We start from the raw sequence: 10,669 nt of genomic DNA, 5'->3' as shown, positions 1-10,669 counted from the left end.
AGTCAGTCTCAGGGGTTGGGTGGCGGTCAAGACACACACCTGACTCAAACAATTTGTGATGATACGCCCCGCTTGGCCATCATTGGCGGCAGGTGATCGATCACAATACATTGCTTGGCCTATGTGTGCTGCAGGGAATTTGGTGTGGTCAGTAGTCGACTTGTGACTGTTTTTACTTGTGAATTAAGAAAAACAGCACATGTATTTAAAAAGGAGGCGAAAATAAGCTACTGTGGATATAAAGCGTTGACACACCCCTGTCCTGCACTGCACATCACACAATTCTCAAAAGAACTCAAATACCTGATATAATATCTGATATCAAAACACTAGTGGCATAGTGAAGCACTAATTAGCACATCCGGGGTTTGATTCCGGCTCCAGCCTTCCGGTGTGGAGTTTGCATGTTCTCGCCGTGCCTGCATGGGTTTACTCGGGGTATTCCAGTTTTCTCCAACATTACAAAAACATGCATGATAGGCTGATTGACCGCCCCAAATTGTCTATAATGATTGTGGGTGCGAATAATTTTTTGTCTATGTGTGCCCTGTGATTGGCTGGCGACCAGTTCAGAGGACATTTTTCAGTTTTATTTTATTTATTTTTTTATGTATGCAACCCCACCCCAATACGGGTAAGGAAAAAATATATAATACATAGCTATTTTTTATATCTTGCAGCATACACGTTTTTATTGGTGTGCACAGGAGTGTGGAAACCTTTCCCTGCCCTCTCTGGAGTTCTAAAACAAACAATAAAAATAGAGTAAGAAAAAATAAAATCTCTCTCTTTCTCTCTCTCTCTCTCTCTCTCTCTCTCTCTCTCTCTCTCTCTCTCTCTCTCTCTCTCTCTCTCTCTCTCTCTCTCTCTCTCTCTCTCTCTCTCTCTCTCTCTCTCTCTCTCTCTCTCTCTCTCTCTCTCTCTCTCTCTCTCTCTCTCTCTCTCTGTCAAAAGGGCTGGCTGGGTGTCTATTTGAGAATGTGCCTGTTAAACTTATGACCACATGTAAACTCATGAGCGCAAACGTTTACATCCCTTTGGGTTTCTATCTCACCATTCACAAATAGTTGTGCTCATATGTTTATACTCCTATATGACATGGATGCCCACGTCCGGTACCTCAGGAGTCCTCATCCAGCCCTTTTTTAGATGTCTCCCTCTTCCTCTGACATATCTGAATCAAATGATCAGCTCATCAGCGATCCATCATATGAATCAAGTGTTTTGGTGGAGGGAAACATCTCAGGCTATAAAGGGGCTCTTGAGCACTGGACTTGGGCACCACTGCCGTGGGGGTATACTAACGTATGAGCACAACTGTACATGCATACAATATAACGTTTATATACTGTGTATGAGCTTTAAAATAATTAACATTACTCATATAATTAGGAGTAGGCCTGTTATTTTGGATCTCCAACCATTATGCTTGTGTTCAGTGTTTCTTGAAAGCTCTTTTAAAGGTTGAATATTTTCAATTTATAAATATAAAGTACAGTAAAGTCACAATGAGTGATTAGGGTTAGTCTAGCATTTTTACCATTACCAGTGTTTTTGTTGTTTTTTAATCTCAAGTGCATGACACATATTTTCCGAATATTATAATAGTACAGGAGTCATTACTGTGTGTGACTTTATGGATGTAATGGAAGATTAACACTTTTGTTGTGTACATCCATACACACACACACACACACACACACGTATATGGGACCTATGCACAGGTTTGTGTGCGAGTCTGCCATATGTGTGCCCTTTATTGTGGCAATTTCCTCTGCGCTCCCTTCCACTGACTGACAGACACATCCTGTGTTCTCGGGCCCGGCTAATCGCCGCTGATCTATATTAAACAGTGGAGCGGCGCCGGCGTATCCCTCCTCCTCAGCTGTACCTGTCATCTCAGCATCTCCCGACCAGCCTGCCTCACTATCAGGTGTCTATCAAGGTTCATTTCATCTCCCCGTATTGTAGTCTGAATGCTGGAGGATCTTACTTCTCAAGCTCAAGTCATTTTGACTGGTTAGGTTTGGCCTCCTGCACCGAGATAACCTAAGTGGCTTGCTTTCACTGACTTTTCCACAGAGCAGCTCGATTTGACATATCTTTGAACTCATTCTGTCCGACTGCTCTCAGTTTCAATCTGAAGGGGGACTTTTTCAGGCCAAGATATAAAATCCTGGCATTTACCTCTCTAACTTGCTCCGTCTGTCCTCTCAGGCGCTCTCCATTTCTTCCCACAACCGCGGCACTCTGCTGATGCTCCGATACCGCCGCTGTCTCTGAAGAACAGGAAATGAAAATCTTTTTTCCTGCCTCCAATCAGTTGGTCCAGTCCTTTATCATACAGGAACACTGAATCCCTGCAACGGGCGGCTTTCACTTCTCTAATGAACTAATTTTGCAAGAAGGGAGAATACCATCTTATCAATTCAGAAGAGGCCTTCTACAACGCACACGCGCACGCACGCACACACACACACACACACACACACACACACACACACCTGGCTTTTTGGATCATTTCATTGTCCTTAACATATAAACAGAAGCAATAGCTCAACGCTTCGTCCTCTCGCTACAAGGAAAAGATGGAAAAAGGTGTATATATTAATGAAAAATCTTCAATAGTAATTGAATGTGGGTAGCACAGAGCAGAAAAAGAGTTTGGCTTTGAAATACTGTACTACAAAAATCTAAATTTGCCATTGATGTGAATTTTATATGAATGATTTGGTCTAGATCAGGGTTGTCACAATGTATTGCATGGTCCACATAGTTTTCTTCAGAGGGCCAATATGACTGAACCAGTGTGGCAATAGTTTTAGATTATTTTTATGTATATAATAGCTTCTTTTTTTTTTCTTTCGTTTAGACTTTAAAAAATAATAATAATAATTTAGTTTTAATTAGTTTAAGTTTTATTAGTTTTAGTTGTATTTGTTTTTATACATGGAGTGTTTGTCGAGTTAGATAAATTCTGTTAGACGTCATTTTAGTTTAACTTTTTGTAAAAATATTTTTTGTTTTTATTTTATTTCATTAATGAAAATGTTTTTGGAACTTTAGTTTTAGTTATTTTATCGCAGTTTTCGATACTGTAGAATAACCTTGCTGTGAACCGTAATAAAAACATGCACAAAAAATTGATGAATAGCCAGATTTGAAATGAGAGGGCAGTAAAAACTCCAATATAATTAGATTTATTTTAAAAGGGGACAGGTAACAAAAAATGCTTACAGTTTTGCAACAATTTGCAATTTTTTGTATTTTAGCAAGAAAAATTAAGTTGATGCACATAATTTGCTTTCACGAGCCACATAAAATGTTATGGTGGGCCAGATGTGGCCCCGGGCCTTGAAGTGGACACCTGTGGTCTAGATGTGTCAGCCTGTACGAACCCCCTTGTATGCAGCCTCTCATGCTAAAGTTTATGACACAAAGCTGAGATACAGCATTTTTATATATACATATTTACTACACGGGCAGGAAGCCATGATGAATTCTGTTGTATGAATGACAGCAGTTGAATTTATTGTAACTTCTGCCATCTAATGGAGAAGCATTTAATTGTTCTGTCTGTCGTTATCATTATACATGGAATGCACAAACAAAAATGGTGCAGATGTCCTGCAGATGCAGTTGCCTTGATTAATGAATTTATAGTTGCATGTCTGCAATACAATTATTCTAGACCTAAGATGTACTGTAACTGTAAGTTACAACATTTTTAAAACAATGTATACAAGCAGCTTCTATCTGTTGTACAAAGTTTTTCTCTCAATCACCTACATTTTAAAATAAATAATTCCACCATATTAATCATCACCAAAGTGAACATCAGACATCTCAGTCAGACCTGATCAGGAGAAAGTGGGGAACTGTACATTTCCAATCACCTTTGCAGTCAAGAAATGATTCAAATGGGCTTGCGTCTCCCCCTGTTGGTACAAAAAACATGCTGTTGTAATAGAAGCAACCTGTTTTGACCACTATTAACCACTGGGGAGGACTGAAGCTCCATGTAGAGATGAGATCAGGGTGTGACACTGACAACAGTGCTTTCATTTTGTTGTCTAAAACCCTTAATCCTTTGTTGATTGGTACGCCAATAGACTTGTCTGATTTGTGCTAATTATTTTTGGCTTTCTTTTACTACATACATACCAACAAGCACACACACACACTCACACACTCCCTCTTACCCAGACACACACGTTAATCTGATGCAATCTCTAATGCAGAGCAAAGCTTTAATTATAAGAGGATCGTCTTTCATCTATATCTTCTGTGAGGACACTATAAAGTCCCAAAGTAGAATTAACCTCCGCTCTAATCCTAATCTTGTTTTCTACGGCAGATTTTCATTCGTCACCTCCATTTTGCAAAGCGTCTTCTCTTTATACAGCCTTCGTCCATCGTCACCTTCATTTGGCCGCTCATTTGTCTTCCTAAGAGTCATAATGTAGCTCTCACATGGTTTGCATACTGAGTGGTCCAGCAAGAAGAAGGCCGAAGATGGCCTCTAAGACCGAGCACTCACATTCATTATAAAGGTGCTAGTGGAAAGAGGGAATATCTTCAATCATTCTGACACTCCGCTTTTTGTAACCATATCTGTGCTTATCTCTAATTTTCAATGAAACAATTTTCACTCAGTTGCTGTATAGAGTCCACGTGGCCATACGATCAAATTATGTTTTAAGTCCCATATAGCTTCCAGTTTTCTTTATCATGATTGCATGATCAATAAAAAGGAAATGTAGGATGGGTGGGGCTGTGGGGGGATTGGGAGGAAGCAGTTAGGGGGAAGGGTGAGGAGGCACTGGCAATGACCCAGATAATGCAATGAATCAGTTGCTTCATATAACTCTCAGCTTCTTCTTTTTTTTTTTTTTAACCCCCCCCCCCCCCTTGCATGTCAGTGTATTTAAATCTAAAGTAAAGACGTGATCATTTTCAAATTAATTAAGATAATACCATGACAAGTAATTTACTGTGTGATATGACAGATTGAGAACATACACGCGCATTAACACATTAGCGCCTCCTTCACCCCCACACCCGTATGTCACATCCCAATAGATTGCACGGGGTCAGGTCATCTCCTGCCGTTACAACAGACATGACCCCACTCATTACAGAATCTTACAGAATCTTACACAATTACAGAATTGCAGAATAAATTCACATCCCCAGTCACATACATACTTTTAACCCTAAGGGTGCAACCGTGCAACAATCCTCTTCATTCATTACATTACTTGATTGACTCGGGGCCTGCCGTGGATAGGAGTTTTCATCTGGCAGCCTTCACGCCCTTTTGACAGCTGGCCACTCCAACGCATGCGTACAACATCAGCAGCTAAGCCCAGAAAAAAATCAAGCTATTCGGAGGTTTATAAAGCGGCAGGAAATCATGCTTGAGTTTTCTTTCAAAATAAAACTTTATTTTGTTACAGAACTGTTGAAGAACTGGTTTGTTATACATTTGATGTATTTTTTTTTAATATAAAATTTTATAATTAATCAAATATTGTCATTATAGAACCACAGAAAGAAGATAACAGTACGATGACTCGAAATCTCAACTTTACGTTGAACCCTGTATCGCCGGATGTCGCCACTGAATCTGTCAACAGTGTCGAGCTTTACTACGCCGGGTACTAGCTGCGACCAGACTAACCTCCAGAGCTAACTGCAGTTTATGTCTTATGAAAATGTCCGGTATTCCGACTTTTTACGCTTTTAGGTGACCGAGGTCTCAGCAGGTGTAGGCGGGATGGCGCTGGTCACCGTTCAGCGGTCACCGACACCGAGCACTACCTCCAGCCCCTGTGTGTCGGTGAGTATCGGTCAACTGTTTTGACATCTGGCGGAAAGCTCCTCCGTCCCTATCACTCGTTTTGCTCGCTTTTTTTTCTTCTTGCTAACTGTGCACATGTAGCGCTAATTTTGCAGCAAAACAGACGGAGTTATTTAACGCACTCATTTGCTCAGTTTGATTTTTAAACCACAAACCTTTTGGGATTTTTATTTTTATTTTTATTTATTTTTTAAACCTACAAGCTATATCATTAGCAGTTTGCTAACTTACTTCCTCTTGAGTCAGGTCAAAAAGACGCGTGACTAATTGAATGTTTTTAAATGATCCTGTTGGAGAAGTACAGTATTGTCATGTCAGCATCCCTTCTGCTACACTGACCTCCATTTGTTCGACTAGGGAGAGTGACAGTGAGGAGAAAGGAGCCTCCCTGAAAGCAGGTTAGTGTGCCAGGCATGTCAGACCCATGGAGGGTCCTCTTATCTCCTTGTACGCCTTCGACATGGGGCCTTAAAACTGCTGACACATATTGAGACAGGCTGTGTTGGCCTCCTGGCTTCCATAGATAAAACCGTCGTGTAAGCCTACTGGCCAGTGTTGACTCAGGCTGGAATCACGGCGTATAATGTGTGTTTGGACTGAAGAGCCTTGCCTCTGGTTGGAGTGCAATCATCCATACATACAGTTTGTGTAACTGCGTGTACTAAAGGTCTGAGCTGGGCTGGTATGACAGCTTCGATATGGGCTGGAGCCAGGGGTGAAAGTTTAACTACTGTAGGGTGGCAAAGGGTTGGCAGAAAGTTCATTTGGGCGGTAGATGTTTTGGCATGTCACGTGAATAACATCTTAAAATTGACCACTAACCCAGTCCTTGTAGGCTATGCAATAACAATTCTCAACAATTAGAATGTAAAGTTTTTTATTTGAAAGATTTGACAGGATTCCACCCAGAAAAGTTGCTAAGCCTGTTGGAAGAGAACACCACAGGCGACTCACATAACCAAAAAAAACAAAACACTAAATTGACAGGATTTTTTAAAATTATGATTATAAACCGGGCAGCGCGGTGGCTGACTGGTTAGCACGTCCGCCTCCCAGTGCAGAGGACGTGAGATCGAGTCCGGGCTTCGGCCTACCTGGGTGGAGTTTGCATGTTCTCCCCGTGCTTGCGTGGGTTTTCACCGGGTACTCCGGTTTCCTCCCACATTCCAAAGACATGCATGGCAGGTTAATTGAACACTCCAAATTGTCCCTAGGTGTGATTGTGAGTGTGGTTGTTCGTCTCTGTGTGCCCTGCGATTGGCTGGCAACCAGTTCAGGGTGTACCCCGCCTACTGCCCGAAGCCAGCTGGGATAGGCTCCAGCACCCTCGCGACCCTTGTGAGGAAAAGCGGCCAAGAAAATGGATGGATGGATGGATGATTATAAACCAAATTATAAACAATACTTAAACTTATAGTCTTACAAAAAAGACACAATCTTAAATAACGGTTTTAACAAACACAAAAAAATACAATTAAAATAATATCAATTGGTTTCACAGTAGAAAAGACAGAAAGTATTATATATTAAATTAGATTAATCAGACCATCAGTAAAGTCAAAATTAACAATCAACACCCCAAATAAAAAATAACGTTGCAGATAGATTGTTTTGAAATTATTGCGCTGACAATATTTCAGGTTTCAATTTTGTGCAATGTACAGAGTGACACAAAAAAAAACGGGAACTTTTAAACAATAAAAAAACAAGAGTGATGGAAAAAGAATATTTAATTAAAACCTTAAAACATGCCATTTAAGAAACAATTATGGAATTTTCATTTTTTTTAAATGACGTCCTGTTGTAGATGGCGTCCTCCTGTACGAATGCATTCTTGAAACCTGCTGTTGAGATTCCTTATTGACCGCTGCAACATCTAAGGATAGCTGTGATTCCGTCATTGTCTCTTAAATGGCATGTTTTAAGGTTTCAATCATTTACTATAAATAAAATATTTTTCTTCCATCGCTTGGTTTTATTGGATTGTTAAAAAGTTCCCGCTATACAGCACTGGGGCAAACCCTGATTTACTGTCTGTCTCACAGTCTAGATTTTTCAACTTTTATCACATACAGTATCTTCACAAAGATCTTTAAGACAATTTAAGATAGCAGTTATTATGGTTGCCTGCAAACCGCTGAACAAAAATATGTAGGTCTATAGTGCCTTTGCACGCTTTCTCTTATTGCTAAGCAATGCTAAATGTGTTAACCAATGCCATTCACTAAACATTATTAACTCCAGTTGTTGTTATTGTTGTTTTTATACAAGTTTTAGTGTTGAGACGCTGTGCTCACACCCAGCACTTTTTATGGGCAAAACAAGCTTTTTTGTAATCTGAAAGAATAAATGAATCAAGTGTTCATAGCAACTACAGTATATTTAAATCAGTATAAGACCAAACAATACGGGTAGGACTTTCCAGTAAAAATTCTGTTAATTTTGCTGTGCGTAATTGTGTGTTAGGCTTCCTAAAAGAGTATGCATGGTATGTCGCTTTATATACAGTTCTGTAGAACGTACCTTGCAATGTGTGTATTATATTTGTATTCATAGGCAAACCACTTAACTGTAATCATGATCACTGTAGTATCACGTTGCAACTTGTTAGATTTTAAATTCCTTATCTCCAGACATATGTACACGGAGTTTTGTTTTGTTTGAACACTTTGTTTGCAAACTTTCTAACCATACTTACAAACAAGTTAAGCAGGTTTGTGAACTAATGTGTGGATGTTTACTGTGTACATGTGTTCAGTAAATACAAAAGGGAAAGAGTTGCAGCATATTTGATCTGACAACCATTCCAGAGGGAGTTTTTAAAGCTACAGAACCCTGACTCCCACAGAATCTTTGTCCTGTTCTGTGGCAGCCGCAGCACCAAACCAGACTGTGATGGAGGAACACAGGACTACTGATTTAATGACTGCTGTATAGAACCGTCTCAACTGTGGCAGGCTGTGCTTCCTCATCAGCTACACAGGATCCACATCCTCTGCTGGATGTTGGTCTCCCACTTCAGGTCCTAGGAAGTTGAAGGTCTCGACGGTGGACACAGGGCCATTAGACAGTGTGAGGGGCAGCTGTAACACAGGATGATTCCTGAAGTCCACGCTCTTCTCTACAGTCTTGGGTGTGTATTTGCTGCACCAATTTGCACCACAGTGGGGGGGGGTGGGGGGCTCCGGTGCTGATGGTGCGTGTTGATGATGATGCCCAGTGAGACACAACCATATGTACTGTTTACAATATACAGTGGAGTTACAGCAGCAGTATAAAAAAGGCAATGTCCGACCACCACAAAAGCGTGGTACAATTCCCCGTACTTTTCTACTTTTCTAGCGTTTTGCCATTGAACATATCTTCCAAATGATTGACCCAGCAGTCATCCCAGACTCACGTTACTCACATTCAGCGCAGCAGGGAGCGGCCACCCTTGTGTGCAATAATCTGCCTCGCAGCCCACCAAATCCCCTCTTCTCATTGGCTGTACTGCCATTCCCTGCACATGCATGCTACTGTGGTAACCATAGAGATGTGCATTACACCCATTGCTTATTATGGTATTGAAACATCATTGCTGGGACATTATAATTACTTGCACAATACAATGATGTAAAATACAAGCTCTATCACGTAGTCTGCCTTTACAAAGATGATAATGTCGACTGGTTGAATATATTCAATAATATGGTTGGTGTTAATTGCAGTATGGTAACGGTGTAGCATCAGACTAAGAGCTATTCATTTTTCACTCTTCAATTTAGGTAACCAAAATATAGAAGCAGATGTGGCTGTCCGTCCGTCCATTTGTCTGTTTGTCTTAAAGTGAGGCTGTGGGATGGCCGATACTGAGAACATCCCTCAGCCTGGCAGCTGTCAACTCATTTAAGCAAATCTGTGGGATTGGACTGGAAGCAGTGGATCAAGCTAACTGCGCCTCTTTTCACAATCTTACACCTGCATTGTCCTCCGTCGCCATCATTTGTCAGGATACATTTGCGTCGTAAATCAAGTTCTTATTGTTTCCATTGCCTTCTAGTGTCTCCGTATTGTAGTTGTGGCTCAATAATTCACCAGGGCTGACAGATTGATGCAGAAGAGAAAGTTCCTGAGTTTTGGGAGGGATTAGCGCAGGGATTAAAATGTTTGTGTTTGTGGTAGACTGGTTCCTGTGATGGGGGAGGATGATTGCTTTTTGTGGATGGGGGTGAGGATGCGGGGGTTAGTAGCAGCGAGTGAAGAGCATGGAGTCTATTTAAGCTTTATCCCTTCTGTCCATTCTGAGGAAAGAGTGCCTGATATCCAAAACGACAAGTCACTTTTTTCACTTTTCATGGAGGGGTAATTTTCTGCCTCAGCAGTGTGATATGAGCAGCCATCATGGCCTGGTCTGCCTTCCTGCCTTATACAGCGTTCTCTCGGGTACTGGTATCAAATATGCTTTTTGTCTTTCCTCTAGGAGTCTGGCAGTGGCGAGGATGACTGTCGCTCCCAACCCAGAAGGTGAGACCGCATCCAGTTTAGTCAGTCACACGCACACAAACACACACACACACACACACACACACACACACACACACACACACACACACACACACACACACACACACACACACACACATCATCCGCCTGGTGTCTGTTCTTCTCTGGATACTGCAACTTGTCAATTGCGCCACTAGGGGAGGTTGCATATCAATATTCTGACAGTTGCTACTGCACTTTCTTTCCAGCATGATGTTCTTCTCATTTCATAACTTAACTTTGAACATCTACAGAAAAACAAAAGTAACACTCACTTGAATT

At 41.1% G+C, this 10,669-nt stretch overlaps 1 protein-coding gene across 1 annotated transcript in view; it reads left to right on the top strand.

The window, feature by feature from the left end:
• Window positions 1-5,652: 5,652 nt before the first annotated feature.
• The window catches only part of ssh2a (slingshot protein phosphatase 2a), a 35,976-nt gene continuing 30,959 nt past the window's right edge, over window positions 5,653-10,669 (top strand). Inside the window, exons 1-2 of the mRNA XM_077566079.1 lie at window positions 5,653-5,842; window positions 10,326-10,369. Of these exons, the coding sequence (XP_077422205.1) occupies window positions 5,780-5,842; window positions 10,326-10,369 (107 nt within the window). The 5' untranslated portion in view covers window positions 5,653-5,779. The remainder of the gene's footprint in view (window positions 5,843-10,325; window positions 10,370-10,669) is intronic.

This window comes from Vanacampus margaritifer, chromosome 5 (assembly GCF_051991255.1).
Source record: "Vanacampus margaritifer isolate UIUO_Vmar chromosome 5, RoL_Vmar_1.0, whole genome shotgun sequence".
Classification (NCBI taxonomy): Eukaryota; Metazoa; Chordata; class Actinopteri; order Syngnathiformes; family Syngnathidae; genus Vanacampus; species Vanacampus margaritifer.
This window is presented reverse-complemented; position numbering and strand designations above follow the sequence as displayed.